This window comes from Lactuca serriola, chromosome 4 (assembly GCF_051521515.1).
Source record: "Lactuca serriola cultivar US96UC23 chromosome 4, Lser_US96UC23_V15, whole genome shotgun sequence".
Taxonomy (NCBI): Eukaryota; Viridiplantae; Streptophyta; class Magnoliopsida; order Asterales; family Asteraceae; genus Lactuca; species Lactuca serriola.
Window position 1 is genome coordinate 209,472,085 of NC_136411.1, and position 19,966 is coordinate 209,492,050.

The following is a 19,966-nucleotide window of genomic DNA, read 5'->3' on the forward strand; positions in this document are numbered from 1 at the left end:
GGTACCTCATGGATCAGCCGAATCTGAACATGAGGCAACGTCGGTGGTTGGACGTGGTGAAGGATTATGATTGTGAGATCCTTTACCACCCAGGGAAGGCCAATGTGGTGGCCGATGCGCTTAGCCGCAAGACGGCACCGATCAGGGATATTTGCATGAGGATGACCGTAGTGACTCCCTGTTGGAGCAGATTCGGGAGGCTCAACAGGAGGCTATCAAGTAGGAGCATCGGAAGAGCGAGCGTGTGGTGGGTCAGGTTTCCTCCTTCGATTATGATAGCCGAGGACTATTGACACTACACCGTAGGTTTGGGTGCCGCATCACGGAGGCGTGCGCCAGATCTTGATGGAGGAGGCGCATAAATCCCGATTCTCTATTCATCCAGAGGCGACGAAGATGTATAGGGATCTTCGTCTATATTATTGGTGGCCCTGCATGAAGCGGGATGTGGTTTGGTACGTCGAGCGGTGCTTGACCTACAGGAAGGTCAAGGCCGAACATCAGAGAACGCATGGCAAGATGCAGCCGTTGGACATCCCGTTGTGGAAATAGGAAGATATCACGATGGATTTTATCACGAAGCTTCTCAGGACCGCGCGGGGAGTAGATTCGATTTGGGTCATCGTGGATCGATTGACCAAGAGTGCTCATTTTATTCCGATTCAGGAGAGCATATCGGCCGAGAAATTGGCCGACACCTATATTAGGGAGATTGTGGCGCGACACGGGGTGCCAGTATTGGTTATATCAGACAGGGATGTGCGTTTTACTTTCAAGTTTTGGAAGAGGTTTCATGACGAGTTGGGCATTCGTTTGCATTTTAGCACCGCCTTCCACCCGCAGACAGATGGTCAGAGCGAGCGGACCATCCAGACTCTGGAAGATATGTTGCGGGCGTGCGTGCTAGACTTTGGTGGTATCTGGGATATTTATCTTCCCTTAGCTAAGTTCTCATACAACAACAACTACCACGCGAGTATTGACCGTCCCCCATTCGAGATGTTGTACGGTCGGAGGTGCAGGACCCCGATATGCTGGGGTGAAGTTGGCCAGAGAGTCGTGGGGAGCACCGAGGTGGTGCTCAAGATGATCGAGAGGATCCAGCAGGTTCGGAGCAGGCTTCAGACTGCTTAGAGTCGACAAAAAAGTTACGCCGACAAGCGTCGATCCGACTTGGAGTTCCAAGTCGGGGATATGGTTCTCCTGAAGGTGTCTCCTTGGAAAGGCGTCATTCGATTCAGGAAGCGGGGCAAGTTGGGCCCGAGATTCATCGGACCGTTCAGAGTTGTAGCCCGGGTGGGCAAGGTGGCGTATAGGATGGATCTGCCAGTCGAGCTCAGCCAGATCCACAACACTTTTCATGTTTCTCAGCTTCAAAAGTGCCTAGTGGACGATTTAGCAGTAGTGCCGTTAGAGGATATACAGGTTGATGACAGCCTGAATTACATTGAGCGCCCAGTCGCAATCCTCGACAAGAAGTCGAAGGATTTGAGGAACAAGCGAGTGGAACTCGTGAAGGTGCAATGGCAACACCGGAAGGGATCGGAGTGGACTTGGGAGCCAGTGGAAGAGATGATGGAGCATTACCCCGAGCTATTTTTGGAGCAGGCAACAGACTTCGAGGACGAAGTCTAAAATAAGTGGGGGAGATTTGTAGCACCTGGTTCCTAGTATGTATTCTTGGTTATTAACTCTCCTTATATATTGCATTTTAACCTTGGACTCGGCGAGTTGAAGGACTAACTCGTCGAGTAGAAGTGGGACTAGACGCGGGATCTACTCTGTCTACTCGGCGAGTAGGCTCGTGCGACTCGGCGAGTAGACCCTGTCTGGACTACAACCCTAACCCGGGTGTTTGCACCCTATTTAAACGATCTAACCCAGTCTCCATTTCCCCTAGCACTCCCAGAGATCTGTAGAACGAAACCCTAGCCCCCTTTGTGTCCTTGTGGGTGATTTTTAGCTTTGTGAAGGTGGTTTGGAGCTTGGGAGAAGAAGGAGAAGGTTGAAGAGTGCAAGAAGGGAAGAAGATCTGGAATCTACTCTGTGAAGGGCTTCTATTCAGGTAGAAAAGTTCCTACCTTGATCTTTAGTTCATTAAATCCCCTTTTTGTCCCTAAAAAGTGGTTTTAAGCCCTAAGAACCTGAATCTCTATGTGTTTATGGTTAATGTTTTGCAAGGACTTCGGATTTGGACCTTTTGGACATCCTAGTAGCATAAAGTCTCTGTGGTTGATGCCTATTGAGTGTAGGACTTCTTAAAGAGCTTGGAATTGCATGTTTGAGCTCATAGGGCCATACATGCACGTAAAGTTTGCAACTTTACGTGGTAAACATGCCCTAGGACCATAGATCTGTGGTTTTGAAGCGTTGCATGTCTCAGATCTGGCCTACTCGGGAAATGGGTCGAGGGACTCGGCGAGTCCCAAAGGGGAACTCGACGAGTTCTATGAAGATGGTCCTAGACTCGGCGAGTTGGATGAACAACTCGGCGAGTCCTATGAAGATTGTCTGGAGCTCGCCGAGTTGTTCTTCAAACTCGGCGAGTCATATGAACTTTCACAGAGCAAGAGGGGTTTAAGCGTTGAAGGTTCAACCCTTTCGTACCTGCACGCGGAATTAACCGTGTAAAGTAGTCCCGAAACCCCAAACCCTCGTATGGGGTGTTCTAGTGTGGATTGGAAGCGAGTGGGGGATCTGCTCGAGGAACTCGGCGAGTTACTCACGGACTCGGCGAGCCGGGACTTGAGTCGGCCCCATAGTCCCGAGTGGTGAGTCAAGGGTGACTTAGTGAGTGGGGAGAGGGACTTGGCGAGTAAGACCAGATTAGTAAGGGAAGGACTCAGCGAGTTGCTCGCGGACTCGGCGAGTCCAGTCAACTGGAAGTTGACTTTGACTTGGATTTCAACTTGGTCAAGGGTAAAAGGGTCATTTTACCCTAAGTACATCTAGCAGTGTTTAACTAATCGTTTTGTGGGAATTTAGTCGGAGGACGTCCGGAGCAGCAGCAGCAGCAGTAGACAGTCAGTTCCCGATCAGATCAGCAACTACTTTGAGGTGAGTTACCTTCCAGTAGCGGTGGGCCTACAGCCACAATGCCGGCCCACCAGTAGGAGTTGTATGTAGATGATTGTCTCTGTGATATTCATCTAGGGATTACTACTACATGTGTTATGTTTATGTGCTAGTATGATATGATGCTATGTGCTAGTGACAGTAGGGGGAGATAGTCCCCGAGATATCCGGTCGAGAGGACCGAAGGGGAGGCCAGCACCTAGATATGCTAGGCAGTATCCGGTCGAGAGGACCGAAGGGGAGGCCACCACCTAAATATGCCTGGCAATATATATATATATATATATATATATATATATATATATATATATATTGGCAATATATATATATATATATATATATATATATATATATATATATATATATATATGTTATGTGATTATGGTATGTGGTACAGTGGGGGAACTCACTAAGCTTTGTGCTTACAGTTTACAGTTTTGGTTTCAGGTACCTCCTCATCAAAGGGGAAGGAGTTGGCGCGGTAGTGGCACATCATGCACACACACTGGTTTCCGCTTTTACAAGATTTCTCTGGGATTTATACTCTGATATTTCGATTGGTTGTATGAATTGGCTTTTATACATGGTTTACGTTGTGATGTGGTTTGATCAAACAATGTTTTTAATTATTAATGTTTTCTAAAGTAATGTTTCAAAAACGAATTTTTTGGACGTGAAAAATTGGGTCGTTACAACATCCTTGTCCAATAACTCATTAAGTGAATGTTTAAACATCGTCTAATTTTACCGAGACATTCCTCGGGACCATACGAAAGGCAAGAGAACGGAATACGATGCCAGATGCAGAGCAGGAAAATAGTCACCAAACCAGAAGCCGGTGACGAGAAAAAATTGTTTCTTCCTGAAAGACAACTCGAAACCCCCAATCTCAAAAACCATTTCTTCTACTTGGCTTCGGGGTTCGGTGACAAGTTTGTGGCAAAATACGTAATGTAGAAGCAAAGGATCCTCATGTACATTAGGAATGTCTAACCACCTCCCAAGACATGTATTTTGAAACATAGTCTTGCATTCAGTTCTATCTCTGAATGTCGCAAGAATTTGCTCGCCGATTTTAGGTTTACACGAGAGTGTAATTGATGCATAAAAAACCATGTCGTGCTGCACAAATAAAAAAGATGTTATCACTTCATTCCAAAATGGAAATGATCAATATTCCATACCAGTTTTGGACATGTTCCTCATGCTCCAGACTAGTTAATCGTGTTCCGGAACAGTTCCTCGCGTTTCGAAGGCTTCCATAATGAACTTTTAAGACCTGGAACACTACATTTTTTTATGTAAATCAACAATACCTAAACATCTAAACTACTTTTCAGTTGGTCCTACAACAATGACATCTTTAATTTAAACTTCATAACATTTTAAGTTCATTCTAGAGGTGTTCTATGAATTTCGAAACAATAACAGTAGAAGAATAGGCGCCTTAAACAAACAAAAAACTATGTAAAGAGAAAACGAAGAACATACCCGTAAAATAACGGGGTCGTAGTGCTCTTCTTCCATGTCAGAGTTGCATGTCGTAGATCAGAATGACGATCATAATTGAAAGTTGAAAGATCCAAAATCGCATGTCAGAATCGAAATTGGAAGTTGGAGCAAGATCCAAAATAAAGGCGAATGTTCGAAAATTTTCAAATTATATTCTGGAATTTGGAATTCAAATTTCCGATCCGGAACTCAAACGGGTAGTCTGAAATGGGAATTTTGGATCCACGGTAATCGATCGGCCCACCCGAAAATCTCTCTGAAATATGTTCTGGAATGCCCCATTCCGGAATAAGTGGTCAAATGAAAAAAAAAAACTATATTTGTAAAAACACCCAAAAAAAAAGGGGTTAGATTACTCCATTTCCCTTTAATACTTTGACATAAGTTAATACAAGTTGTAAAAATAAGTATTTATTTGGAAATAGAAATTTTGTTTTTGACCTTAACAAGTTTTTACAGTAAATTACAGTTTTGGTCACTATAGTTTAGATATATTCACACTTTTGGTCCAACCTTTGGAAAAAGGACAAGACGCATCCATGTGGTTTCCTAATCTTGCAGTTTTGGTCCTTGGTCCATATAAATAGACAATATTGCCCTTTCTATTTTATTTATATTCCCTTTTACTCTTTTAAAAATATAAAATATATTTTGGGCCCACCTCCCCTAACCCTCCACCCCAACCTTATTGTCTCTCTCCCATTCTTCTTCATTCTTTGTTCTCGTTCAAGAGTGCCGCTCTAGCCCATATTTCTTCTTCCCATTTCTTTTTTACTTATTCTTCCTAATCAACATAGAATCATAGTATTGGTAGATGTTTGAGATTTGCGGTGGTGGAGCAAATGAGGGGTTCGTTACTGTAGGAAGCAGCGGCGTCACCAGGATGGGGGAAACAACGATGAAGAATAAGATGGCGATGATGGAAAAGATCGTTAATACATTGTTGAGTATACGATAGTTTCAGATTTTAGACATTGTAATTTTAAGTCGATGAGCCATTTGTCATAATTGATATGTTATTATGGTTAGAAATAAAAATTAGAAATGGAGATGAGATACACACATGTCTTTGGAGGGAGAGAGGTTGAGAAACTAAAGGGGGCGGGGGGCGGAGGATCTATGAGATCTAAAGGTGATGAATCAAACGGAGCAGGAGGATATGTGAGATCTGCATGTGACGAATCGAAGGAAAATGGATGGTGATGGGTGATTTCAAAAGGAGTTGATGAGAGGGGAGGTACTTACTGGAAATAAAACATGTGTGCCTTGTCTTCTTGTGTTCTTGGAAAAATCACCAACCATGATCACCACTATTGAATCTCCTTGTGCCCAGACGGATGAGATGAACTGAAATAGACGTGTTCCGATTTTCTTATGGAGGTATTGTTAATGATGGTGGTAGATGAAGAAGTGGTGACGACTAAAGCTTTGGGATGTTTATGGTGGTGAATGAGAGAGATGAACATGACAGGTTGTGGTGGGGTGGGTGGGTATGGTGAACATTTTTTATTTTTTATTTTTTATTATCAAAATTTATAAGTGAGTAAAAGAAATTAGAAAGGACAATATAGTTTATCTACATGGATCAAGGACCAAAACTACAAGATTAGGAAACCACGGGGATGTATCTTGTCCATTTTCCAAAGGTTGGACCAAAACTTTATTTTGATACTTATGTGGTCTGTTTGATATTGTATAACCGTCTTTGACATGTGTGGACTATTGATATTTGTAACTTACAATTTATTTACGAATTGTGAAGGAGTTACCCCACGCATTAAAGTTACATTGTTGTACCTCACATAATTTCTTTTATAGTTCTATTTTCTATTAATTTCCTTAAGATACATTTTCAAACTTTATTTTCATCTACCTCCTCCATACATAATTGTTTGGATCGAAATTTTATTTTGATATTTTTGTGGTTTACTTTATATGGTCTATTCATCTTCATGTTTTTTTTTATGGATTATTGATATTTGTAAATGATATTCTATAAACTATTTGTAAAGGAGTTACCTCGCATGTCAAAGTTACATTTTGATCTCTTGCATAATTTCTTTTTATAGTTTTTGTTTTTATTACTTGTAAACGATTTCTTAGTCGCAACACGCGATGTGACTTAAATACTAGTTTTATTAATAATTATGAATTTTGCAGGCGAAATGAGCTTTTCATATGTAAGGTGTTAGGGTGTCAAACCCAACAAATAATAGGGGTACAATAGACTCCAAATACACTGTTATAACGCACTAAAAAATAGTACAAGGCAAACAAACTCGAACCACAAAGACACGGGGACAATATTTTATATCTCTGTGTGTAAGGTACTTTGGTCACAAGTAGGGGGTGTATGCAAAGTGTTAAATAATATAGTAACAATCTACTTTGAAAGCGTGTGAAAAATAAAGCAAAATTGTAAACAATAAACTAAACGTTCTAGTTTCGCTTCTCAATGTTGTCATTTAACTTGATTATGCCTTGATGTAATTCATGATTACTATTCTATGTTGGTACCAAAGTTGTAAAAATCCCGACTAGGACCCGGTTAATCTCTGATTAATCCTTAAGCACTACCCAACTGACTAGTGGGTGCCTAACGATTAATCCCAGCCTACACGAATAGTGAAGCAGTACAAAATGATGAAATTTTAGCACTATGAAGAAGTTTTATTTCAATAGAAATTATTCAAGGAATAATTAGTGTTGTATTGATCATATTAACCTATTTTGTTATGATATTAGTGGTGTTTATGAACTTTTTTATGATATTAATCATATTTTTTTAAATCAATGAATCAGCAATTTATGGTCCCCAATTAAACCCCTCCTAGCTGCTTATCTCTTAACGTCTAGTACACCAATTAACTAGCATCGAACAATTTTCTTGAATAAATTAAAGTAAATTGATAAAAACCTGGTTTGTGCTCTTTAAACAATCCTACATATGTGATAAAGTGTAAAAAAATTGTTATTTTATAGTTAGTTAATGGTAATGATAAATAAAGCAAAAACAAAAAAAAGTACATAGAGGAATGACAATGCCAATTATATGTTCTAATTTGTCTGGTACACCCAAGAGAACGCGCTTTGTGTAAATAAAGGATCAGATTATGTTTATATCACAAAGAGCCCATAATCTAGATACTTTTTTCCAACTCAGATGTCATGAACATATGGTATGCATATTTGGGTTAGAGTCTCAATTAACTTGAAATCTTGCTTACTAACACTCTTGATCAACCACAAATAAAATTGAAAATAATTTTAGGAATACTTTAAGATATCGATCATGGCCATGTTTTCATTTCTCTTCAAACTCTCATAGTATATTTAGAACTATTTTTCATAATTTTCAGATAAAAAATCACTTGAAAAGTACACCTGTAATATTTTTTGTTAACTCCCTTAAGAAAAATATATCTGAAACTCTCACCATGTTTTCAATACTACATCTCTCCACCTTATTTGTATAAGAGAAAATAAAAAATGATGAGCATGGGAGACCCTTTGTTGTGTTTGGTGTTTGTAGGACCTTATATGCGGCTCTCTCTTCGGCGTAATTAATTTCCACATGTCAAGACCTTTGTGAAATCCAAAACAAAACAAATGTTTAAGTTACAGAAAAAGAAAAAAAGATTGATTCTATTTCTTAAATTCGAGTGTAACTAAAACTTCCTATCTATTGGTTTAAAACATACTCGTAAATATAAAAGAAGATTAAGTTTTTAAATGGTTTGAGAGTGGGAGTGATGGAGTAGGGAAATGTTGACATACACCTTAACGTTGAAGAAGAGGGATGGAGAGAAAAACAGGGTGAGAACATAGCAAAAAGGATCGTGCTATACGGAATAACCTGGGATCCGTTTGGAACAAAATACTGCTTTTGTTGAATGGATTGGAATGTGTTTCTTCTTTTTTCTGATTGTTTTTAGAATATGCCTTTGACCTTCAAGAAATCCTTCATTTGTAAATTCCCATCTGTCTCGATCCACATTTCTAAATACCTAAATCCATTTTGCATAAAATTTCCTTTCCGGTCCCAAATTAAAGCAATTATTTTGAACAACAATTTTATTTGAAGGTGCACAATGTGATATGCCCTAACTGGCATTTCAATAATCAACACAAATTATCAATATAAGAACACGAAAAAAAAACATTGTATTACGAGAATAAAGGTATCAACAAAATACTGTAACATCCCAAAATATTGATATTTTGTTTAAGCCACCAAATTCATACATTATTTGTCCCAAAATCATAAATGATATAAATGTATCTTTAATATTAGAGTATACCAAAAGTCATCAACACGAAAAATCATAGGGGGAATGTTGTGTAGTCAAGCCGAGCCATTTCCTTTATAACTGAAAGTACCTGAAAATGATAAACTACAAAACCGTAAGCATAAAGCTGAGTGAGTTCCCCAAAATACCACATACCATACAAATAGACCCAGCCCAACATACAAACAAATGGGCACAATCCAACATGCAAATGGGCACAGTCCAACATGTAAATGTGCCTAACCCAACAAGCAAACGAGTCCAACCCAACATACATACTAATGGGCCCAACCCAACATACATACATACAAATAGGCCTAGCCCAACATACATATGCAAGAGTAAAAAAGACAGCTAACATCCTCCACAATATAGTAAGAAGACTCACCTCAATCTGAAGACAGTCAAATCTCACACTCGAGCTGCCGATATTGGAACTCTTCGCACTAATCACATACACAATAAGACCCAATCGTAAATTAAGGTAATAATCCATACTCAAGGGTCTTGGTTCATAGTTTCTCTACATGGGGTAAAAGACCATTTTACCCTTACACGACTAGAACCCACTTAACTTGACATAATATCTATTTAGTCTAAAAATCAACCTTCTGGTGATACGCTTAGCGTAACACCATGTTCTACGCTTAGCATAGAGCCTCAGATGGATATAAGGGGGAATATCAAGTTACACTAAGCGTTGCTAAGATTGTGCCCAACGTAATACGTTGATTTACCAACTTATTAATAAACTCTTAATACACAAAGATCAACCATCCAATTCTCATATTTTGATCTGATGAACTTCCTAAGGGGTAAATTCTCTAACTTCACACCTTTGCATGGCTAAAAAGAGCATAAGGCTAAACCCTAAGTCCACAAAACACTCTAATGCTCAAGAGCTCATGCATGGATAGATGGGAGTGTTCAAGATCCCATTTTTATGACTCTACAAGCTCATAAACGTATGTAAATGATACTCATAAGGTTTGGAGTAACTCGTACCCATTAAGACCAAGGTTATAGGACAAAAAGCATAAAATCTCATGATCTAACTAGATCTATCATAAACGAACATCAAGATGCAAACTTTACACCTCATGGAGGTGGATGATGAAGTGCAAAGTCTAGATATACAAAGCTTGGAGCTCACAAATGCTTCTCCAACGGACTCCTTTTTAAAAAATGCACACAAAAACCACATTATGGCTTCAAAACTCTCACAAGTGGCTAGGGTAATGAGAAGACCAAATATTGGGGTGGAGGTTGAGCATCGGGAGATCCTCATGGAGTTAGAGATTTTAAATATGGATCACAACCCTTCAATTAGGGTTTTGATGTTGTGCTCTGCTCAATGTAGTAAGCTTTAAGCTCAGCGTAAGGCATTAAACCCATGCATGGACTCCTTTACCTACGCTCAACATAGGAGGCTATCCTACACAACGTAGGGAACCCAAAATGAAAAAATGGCCAAATTAAACATGAGGATACGTATGTTACAAAAACAAACTGAAAGGTGAAATTAACACAAATTGGTAAAAGAAACACACAGATAAACCTAATATTAAACCATGTAACAAATAAATAGTGTCCAATTATAATGTAGGTATGAATGGAAAAGATATACTTACATAAGTATTGAGTTAACAGATAGCAATGATTTATTGAATGTCTCACCTCAGGGATTTTATGTTTTTTCGAATTGATTTCAAGTGTTGTTGAATGATTGACCGGTAAATTCGATTATGAGAAGAGGAGGAAATTGCGATAGTCACTGAGAGGTGTGTGTCACAGTAATAAGATTTGCGAACGAATAAGGAACCACCAAAGTACATTTTGATATTCTTTATAGGTTACAAATATCCGATCTTTGGGGAACGGGGATAGTAGAGGATAAGTTGGCTCTAGGAAGCACGAGCGACGATATATATATATATATATATATATATATATATATATATATATATATATATATATATATATATATATATATATAGAGAGAGAGAGAGAGAGAGAGAGAGAAAGAGAGAGAGAGAGAGAGAGAGAGAGAGAGAGTGGAAGAACTGCCCTAAGAACTGTATATATTAAACTGTAAATATGGAGTTTATGCAGTCCTGATTTAATTTTGAGAAGATCCAATGGTTAAGATTTTACGACAGTTTTTCACTTGCCGTTGTTAATAGTATTACTAATATGTTTGGGAGGTTCCCACCTGATGTCATGTATGCGTTCTCCAATGATCTTGATATGAGTGTATGATATAAAAGTTATGTAAAATTACTCATGATGTATATTGAAGTTTAAATACGAAAGTTTATTAAATATTTATTAGAAGATAATTAACATGATGCCTATAAGACGATGAATCGAAGAAAATATAAAATATGTGGTTAACAAATTATTCGCAATGGATAAAATTAAGAATGAGAGTTTGGCCCGGAAACCCGAATCGAACCAAAACCCAAACCGAACCAAGCCGAATTAGGCCTAAATAAGCAATTCGATTCGGGTTTTAGGGTATATATATTATGCTTATTCGGTTCTCGAGTTATTCGGTCCGGGTTACCCAAATAAGAACTTATTCGGTTCTATTATGTAAATGCTATTCTATCAATGTGTTATTGTGTTATGTTAGTATTTAAATTTTTTATGTTGATGTATAAAAGTACATTGTTATTCTATTATTCGGGTTATAGAATCATAATACGGTTTATTTAGTTATAATATGTCCTTAATCATCTTGTACATGTTATTCAGGTAATAACCGATTCTATTAATATCCGAACTGAACCGAACCTGTATTGATTAATTGGTTCGGTTTTTGGTTCATGCAATTACCCTTATTCAATTTCCGAGTTATTCAAGTTCGGGTTGGTTCGGTCCGGTTCCGACTCGAATAACATCCTTAGCTAGAATATAGTCGGTCCTAAAGAACCTTTCTGCTTACTTGCTATATCCCTGCGTCCTTGCACGACTCGGCTATTATTTTTTCTAAAAAAAGGATGATTTTGAATTTTTTTTAAATATATACATGACTTTCCTATAGAAGTATACATGTTTTTTTTCTGAAAAATAAAATCAAATAATAGATTTTCATATTAAAAAACAATAAAACAGTTTTATGTGGTTGGAATTGATGGGTTAACGGGTCAGAATGACCCACTTGTCGGGTTCAACCATAGCGGGAGATATATCAACTCTGCCGCGAAACGGCCCAAAATTTCCCAAACATTCCCGCCAAAACTTATATACTTCTGAAGTTCTAATCCCATTTCGAGCCCTAACCAAACAACGCCATCCACATTCCACACTGTGGACATCAAGAATCAGTAAGTGCTCTCACACACTGCTGCATCCTAAGAAGATCCCCAAAATCAACCATGAAAATCAGATCAATGAAGCTGCGGGAGGCTCACAAGAACAATGGTGTAAGCTCCTACTGTACCATCCTGTGGGACCTCACTGCCGAGCACATCGTTACTGCTTCTTCTTCCGACGCCTCCATTTCCATTCACGATGCTCTTTTACCTTCAAATACGCCACGATTTCTTCGCAATCATAGAGATGGTGTCACCACTTTGGCCCTCAGCCCTAATTCCTCATGCCTAGCTTCTGGATCTAGTGACCGCTCCGTCAAGCTATATAAGTTCCCTGGTAATCTTTTTCCTCTCCTCTTTTTCTTATTTCTGTATGCTCGTGGATTGCCAATATACCGACTGTTACTGATGCTTGTATACAAACAATTTGGTTTAATTAGTGTTGATTGTAGATTTTGACATTGGCATTTCTAACGAAAATAGTTAGAACATGTTTTTTTCTTCGATCACATATACATATTTCGTGAATCTTTGATGAATAAATGGACCGATGTTTGGACATTGATAATGCATAAAAAATTGAACAAACTAGTTACTGCTTAACTCTGTAACTAATTTATGATTTCTCGGAAATATCACTAACTTTCAACCATTTTGATGACCTTTTTACCAGGTGGAGAATTCGAATCAAATATTACCAGATTCACATTGCCTATTCGTGCCTTATCTTTCAACAGATCAGGTACCATGTTAGCAGCTGGTGGTGATGATGATGGCATCAAACTTATCAACACAATAGATGGATCAGTTGCAAGGGTTTTAAAAGGCCACAGAGGATCCATCACATCCATATCTTTTGATCCCAAAAGTGAATACCTAGCATCTGTGGATTCATTTGGAACTGTTATAATCTGGGAGCTCCAATCCGGTACAACACTCCACACCCTAAAAAACATTTCCCATAATACCCCTCCAGATTTCACAACATTATCCGCACTCTCCTGGAGTCCAGATGGCGAAATGCTAGCTGTTTCTGGTTTAAGAAACGATGTTGTCATGTATGATAGAGACACAGCTGAAAAACTTTTCACATTAAGAGGTGAACACACACAACCTGTGTGTTTCTTGGCTTTTTCACTTAATGGAAAATACATTTCAACATCTGGATTAGATAAACAGGTTTTGATATGGGATGTTGCTAAGAAACAAGACATTGAAAGACAAAAGTTTGAAGAAGTGATATCTTCTATGACATGGAAGCCACATGGGAATGCTTTAGCTGTTATTGATGTTATGGGAAAGTATGGTGTTTGGGACTCTGTTGTTCCATCATCCATGACATCACCTACAGAAGGGGGGCCCACTTTGGATTCAAAGAAAAGTGATGGTTTACTTTTCTTTGATGAAGAAGAAAAAGAGATTAGTACATCTGGAAGCATGAGTGATCATGGTGAAGAAGAAGATAGCTTTATGAATTCTGAACAACCTACAAGAAAAAGATTGAGGAATTTCAAATATGATGAAGATTCAGATGATGATGTTAATGATATGAGTTTGCTTCCGAAAGTTGAATCGAATAAAAAACGTTCAACTGCTGATGTGGCAAACATGAAAAATGGGAAGGGGACACAAACAGGTGTGGTGGCTATTACAGGACCAAAAATGCAGGAGGCTTTTCAGCCTGGTGTGACACCTGTCCAATCTGGAAAAAGGCGATTTTTATGCTATAATATGCTTGGAAGTATAACAACAATGGAGCATGATGGATACTCTCACATTGAGGTATTTATTTTTGTCTTAATATGTAGTGATTGGTGACATGGGAACATTTTATGTTTTTTTAAACAAAGTAATTAACACATAAATGTCCCAATCCTTACTTCTAGTTTAAAACATCTCATAAAAGACTTTATATTTTGTGTTTTTCTGGATTAAAGTTCAAATTTATATTTTGTTTTAAAAAGACCTTGTATTTTTCAAAATTTTGATCTGGCCTTTTTAGTCATTTTTTTCCAAGAAAATTTGTAAAATTTGAGGGTTTATTTGGAAGCATTTAGAAGGTTGAGTTTTTTTTTGGAAAAAAAAAATACAAAGTTGAGGGTTTTTCTTGGAAAAATTAAAAAAATACAAGATCTTTTTTGGGTAAAAAATAAATTTGAGGTTTAATTTTGAAAAAACACAAAATGTAAGGTTTTTTTATGAGATTAACTATTTTTTTTTTTTATTTCTTTTATCAAGAAACGGTATTTTTTTTTGAGAAAAACTAAAGAAGATGAGGGTTTATTTGGAAGCATTTAGAAGGTTGAGGGTTTCTTCGGAAAAAGTACAAAGTTTAATGCTTTTTATTGAAAAAATAAAAAAATACAAGTTCTTTTTCAGGTTAAGTTTGAAGTTTAATCCACAAAAAACACAAAGTATAAGGTTTTTTATGAGATCAACCCCTTTTTCCAAAAAAAATTGTAAAATGTGAGGTTTTTTTCAAGAAAAACTAAAAGATGAGGGTTTATCTGGAAGCATTTAGAAAGATGACTTTTTTTTTCGAAAAAAAAAATACAAAGTCGAGGGCTTTTTCAGAAAAAACGAAAAAACACAAGGTCTTTTTCAGGCAAAAAACGTTGAAGTTTAATCTTTTATGAGATTAAGTCTTATTTATATATATATATTATATTATATTATATTATATTATGGGTGCAGATTGATTTTCATGACACTGGAAGGGGCCCACGAGTTCCAGCAATGACAGATTACTTTGGTTTCACAATGGCTTCATTGAATGAAAATGGAAGTGTTTTTGCAAATCCATGTAAAGGTGACAAAAACATGAGCACTCTCATGTATAGACCCTTTAGAAGCTGGGCTAATAATAGTGAGGTAAGTTCATTCTATGTATTTTTTCAAAATAAAAAAAAGAAATAATTCAAGACTTTTAAATTTCTGTTTATATAATGTGATGTTTTAAGTGGTCTATGAGATTTGAAGAAGAAGAAGTAAAAGCAGTAGCACTTGGCACTTCATGGGTTGCTGCTGTTACAAGTTTGAATTTCCTTCGTATTTACACAGATGGTGGTTTACAGGTTTTTATTTTTTTATTTTTTATTTTAAAATATTCAATATCCATCATTGAATCCTAAGCTTGATTATATTGTTAGAGGTAACTAGGTAAGGATATAAGTAACACCAAATTTTCCACCTATGTTGTGAATTTTTCTGACATCATATCTTGCCAACTTTTATTTTTTCATGAACATGACATTTTTTTTTTGTCATTTTGCAAAAAGATAATACCATTTTTTTTTGTGAAATTGAGTAAACATAAGTAGTTGTTTGAAATGTAAACAAAATTAGGTGCAACAAATTAGTTAAGGTGTTTGGATTTTAGGCAAATCACACGAGTTTAAGTCTTTTTAAAGACCACTTTTTATACATATATATGAAGGGAAATATGCAGAAAAGTACCATTATTTGGGAATTTTTTTGATAAAGTCCTATTTTTCTTTTGAACAAAAAGTCCAGATTATTTGATTTTACACAATAATCTGTCATTTCCTGTTAAAATAAAAATAATGACTTTTTTGTTAATTTGGGCAAAATATTGAGTAATTGGGACTTTTCTGTTCAAAATTTTTCCCAAAATAATGAGAGGCTTTTCTGCATATTTTCCCCAAAACCAAATTCTATATTAGCTAAATTTGGAAATTTATAGTCTTCCAAGGATAAAAGCCAAACACTTTACTATTTTTATTTACATATAAAATAAATACTTATGTCAGCCAATTTTGTGATTAAAAAAAAATTACATTTTTTTTTTGAAAAATTGTTATTTTTGCAAAAAAAAATAAATAAAACCATGCAAAATATGGTGGTGGGGACCACCTGAAAAGCAATTTTGCAAAAAATTGGTCATCATTTTGTGATAAATTACCAAAAAGTGGTTGTTTTGTGATACATTCTTCCCATTTTTGGTCATTTTTGTGATAAATATTTTTTTGTTTGTTGAAATTGATTAAATACATATATTTTTTTTTTCAGAGGCATGTTGTTTCTCTTGATGGGCCTGTAGTAACTGCATCAGGATTTGGGGATGAACTTGCAGTTGTCACACATTCTTCTCCTTCTCTCCCTTCAAATGAGCAAGTATGCCTTTTTTTTTTTTTTTTTTTTTTTTAATTTTTAAATTCATCACAATCTTTTCTTTTCTTTTTTCATTTTGAATTTGTTTTTGTGACATTTGCAGATGCTTGAGTTTAGAGTATTGAATGTTCCCAATGGAAGAGAATCTATTAGAGGAAAGTTGGCATTGACTCCTGGATCCATTTTAACATGGTTTGGTTTTAGTGAAGAAGGTCAACTAACTTCATTTGACTCCATGGTATTTATTCCTCATTCCACTAAAATATTGTTGCTAAATGCAAGAAATAGCAATTTTGTTCCTCATAAAAAAACTTATATTTTGTGTTTTTTATGGATTAAACCTCAATTTTGTTCTTTTCATGAAAAGACCTTATGTTTTTTCATTTTTTTTTCCGAAAAAACCCCTCAACCTTCTAAATGTTTCCAAATAAACCGTCAACTTTTTTAGTTTTTTCCTGAAAAAATCCTCACATTTTACAACTTTTTTTTGGATTAAAATGACTAAAAGGGCAATTATCGGGAAAAAATAAATGAAAAAAATGCATGGTCTTTTTCATGAAAAAAATAAATTTGAGGTTTAATCCAGAAAAAAACATAAAATATAAAGTCTTTTATGAGATTAACCCAAAAAAGTTGTCACATGTGAGGGCTTTTTCAGAAAACTAAAAAAGTTGAGGATTTATTTGGAAACATTTAGAAGATTGAGGGTTCTTTTGGAAAAAATGAAAAAAAATTCAAGGTCTTTTTCATGAAAAAAATAAAATTAAGGTTTAATCCAAGAAAAAACACAAAATATAAGTTTTTTTTTTTAATGAGATTAACCTTATAACTATAACATCTATCTTTAATTTTTTTTTTCTTTACTAAAACATCGCACTTTTAAAAATATTCTTCAAATACAATTTTGTATTAAGAAAACCAATCAAAGTACATTGATATTTCTTGCATTTATCCCAAAACATAATTTATGTGGGAATTATAAATAACTTCATTTTATTTATACATGCAGGGTGTTCTTCGTGTATTCAGTAATCAGTATGGAGGCAGCTGGTTCCCACTCTTTAGGTAAATAATTCTTCCATTTTTTTTTTAAAATATTTCTTTTAACTATTTTTATTATTTACTAATATTGGTCTTTTATATAGTGCAAGTAAATTAAAGAAGAAAGATGAAAGCTATTGGGTTGTTGGATTAAATAAAACCAATTTGTTTTGCATTTTATGCAAATCCCCTGATAAATTCCCACAGGTAATATAATAATCAATACCAAAAATTACAGTTTTCATGATTATTTTTTGAAATTAATATTTTTATTTTATTATTCAGGTTGTTCCTAAACCAGTTCTGACACTATTAGATCTTTCAATTCCTCTTGCATCATCTGATTTGGGAGCTGAAGCTCTTGAAAATGAGTTCATTATTAGCAACATGCATCTCTCCCAAGTAAATATAAATATTAAATATTAAATATTAAACTCTTTATTTTTCTTGTTATAAATAATAATTTTTAATTTTATTACAGATTCAAAGAAAGATTGAAGAAAAAGAAGCAATGGGAGATGATGACACAACTTCACTTGAAGATGAAGCCTTTAATATCGAAACAGCTTTGGATCGATGCATCTTAAGACTCATTGCTTCCTGTTGTAATGGTGAGTTATAATTTCTAAATCCTACTTTTTTTTTTTTTCTTTTCTTAAAACTAAATGATTATTTATTTATTTATTATTTATTTATATTGTTAGGTGATAAACTTGTGAGGGCTATAGAACTTGTTAAGCTTCTTTCACTTGAGAAATCTGTTAGAGGTGCAATAAAGCTTGTAACAGCTTTAAAACTACCGAATTTAGCAGAAAGATTCAACACCATTTTGGAGGTATTTCATCAGTTCTCTAATTAATTAAATATTTAAATTAAATCCAAAGTTGGAAATATTTAAAACTTTTGTTGTTTTTACAGGAAAGGTTGCTTAAAGAAGAAGCAATAGAGACTAAAACAGAGACTGTTTGTGTTAATAATACAACAACAAAAACATTCGTATCACAAGAAATTGTGAAAGGTCAAGAATGTGTGAATGAAGTACAACTTGCTTCGCCTTCTTTTGTGAAGAAAAAAGCAACAGAAAATTCAACAACACCTAAAATTGGGAAAGTGGTGGAATTGAAAGATACAAAATTGGAAAGTAAAGGTTTAGTGAAGAAGAGTAATGGGGAGGTGAGTCAACAAAAGTCAACAAATCCTTTTGTGAAATCTTTAAACAATCAAGAAAAAGAAAAAAGCTCATCGGTGTTTGATTCTTTGAAGAAGTTTAAGAAGAATGAGAAATAGGGTTTGGAAATGGTAAAAGATGTTGTATATATATGACTTGAGTTGTAGTTGTTTGTTACTAATGGTTTTGTGATTTTTGTTTAGATATTATTATGGAGTTTGTTTAAATTATTTATATTATAGGCTTTTGAATGGATTTGATTATTTGATAGTTGTTTTGAAAGAAGGCTTCGTTAAATCCCAAGTAAATTTACTATTTTGCCCCATCTTCATCTTCATGTGATGGACATCTCTTGCAAAGGATGAAGAGTCTAAAAGAAAACTCCTTTAATGTTAGTTAGACTCAATACTCTAAAAATGAATAAGGAATAACCTTATTAAGGTTTATTTGAAAATCCCATAACCTTAGAGAGGGATTATGATTTTTGTATATGGAGAAGAAAGAGAGAGGATAACGAAATTAGAGGCTCTAAAAAGTATTCTTAGGGTTTAATCCAAAACCCTTAGGACCTTTAATTAATACTCAAGACCTTTAATTAATTAATTAAATTAATTGTTAAAATAATTTTTAATTAATTTATTAATTCCCAAAAAAATTAATAATTTATTTTCTCAATTTTCTTTTAGTTATTTGTGTCACGAGGCCACCCCAAAAGAAACTTAAGATTATTTAGAAATATTATTAATCAGTTAATGACATTGGACACTATTTCACGACGTGAGGTTGTAGTTATCAGTGGGGATGCAAAGGTGGCTGGCGATTATGAGGCATAGAGTGGGAGAGAAAAATAGGGTGAGGTGAATCGGTGAAGGATGAGGGTTTAGGAACTTTATTTATTTATTTTTATAAAATTGGTCCTTAAAGCTTAAATAATATAAAGAAGTAGAAAAAAATAAAAGGTAAAATGTTCATTGTGGTTAATGGATTTGGGTAGAAGGTTACAACAAATGATCAAACGTGATGAATTATGAAATCATGAGGATTGTCGATGCTAAATTTTCAAATCAAAGACTAAAACTGTAAAAGAGTGCCAACCAGAAGGGCTCAAACTGTAAATGACTATATTTTATTTATAGGAGTTTATAAATCCACAAATTAAAATCGGTCGTGATTTCTATTTCTCGATGGTAGTCAATGTACAATAAAAATATACGTAGAATAAAAAAATATTAAGTGAAAAATATACTTAATATAAACCAAGTTATTTATACATTTTTTTAAAAACGACTCCTCGTGATTATCTTTGTGTTTTGTCATTTATAGGAACACATGGCTTGTAAACAAGAAGGTTTTATAGTTAATTAAATTATACTAGAAAAATACATTTCAACCAATTCATGTATTTTAAATCATAATATGTTCAAGATTAAAGA

The 19,966-nt window shown here is 35.3% G+C and overlaps 1 protein-coding gene across 1 annotated transcript; it reads left to right on the top strand.

The window, feature by feature from the left end:
• The first annotated feature begins 12,132 nt into the window (after positions 1–12,132).
• On the top strand, positions 12,133–18,796 carry LOC145103219 (transducin family protein / WD-40 repeat family protein). Its single transcript, XM_079040779.1, has 12 exons — positions 12,133–12,530; positions 12,867–13,975; positions 14,888–15,064; positions 15,154–15,267; positions 16,223–16,327; positions 16,428–16,562; positions 17,334–17,389; positions 17,470–17,572; positions 17,651–17,767; positions 17,847–17,976; positions 18,070–18,200; positions 18,284–18,796. The coding sequence occupies exons 1-12, from the start codon at positions 12,257–12,259 to the stop codon at positions 18,650–18,652; spliced, it is 2,820 nt and encodes a 939-aa protein (XP_078896905.1). The 5' UTR covers positions 12,133–12,256; the 3' UTR covers positions 18,653–18,796.
• The last annotated feature ends 1,170 nt before the right edge of the window (positions 18,797–19,966 follow it).

What these genes read in the sequence shown, in the direction of transcription:
- LOC145103219 (XM_079040779.1), top strand. Translation starts at nt 12,257, where the DNA reads ATGAAAATCAGATCAATGAAGCTGCGGGAGGCTCACAAGAACAATGGT. An exon ending in ATGGATACTCTCACATTGAG is followed by an intron (nt 13,976 to 14,887) that starts GTATTTATTTTT and finishes TTATGGGTGCAG; the next exon opens with ATTGATTTTCATGACACTGG. An exon ending in CATTGCTTCCTGTTGTAATG is followed by an intron (nt 17,977 to 18,069) that starts GTGAGTTATAAT and finishes TTATATTGTTAG; the next exon opens with GTGATAAACTTGTGAGGGCT.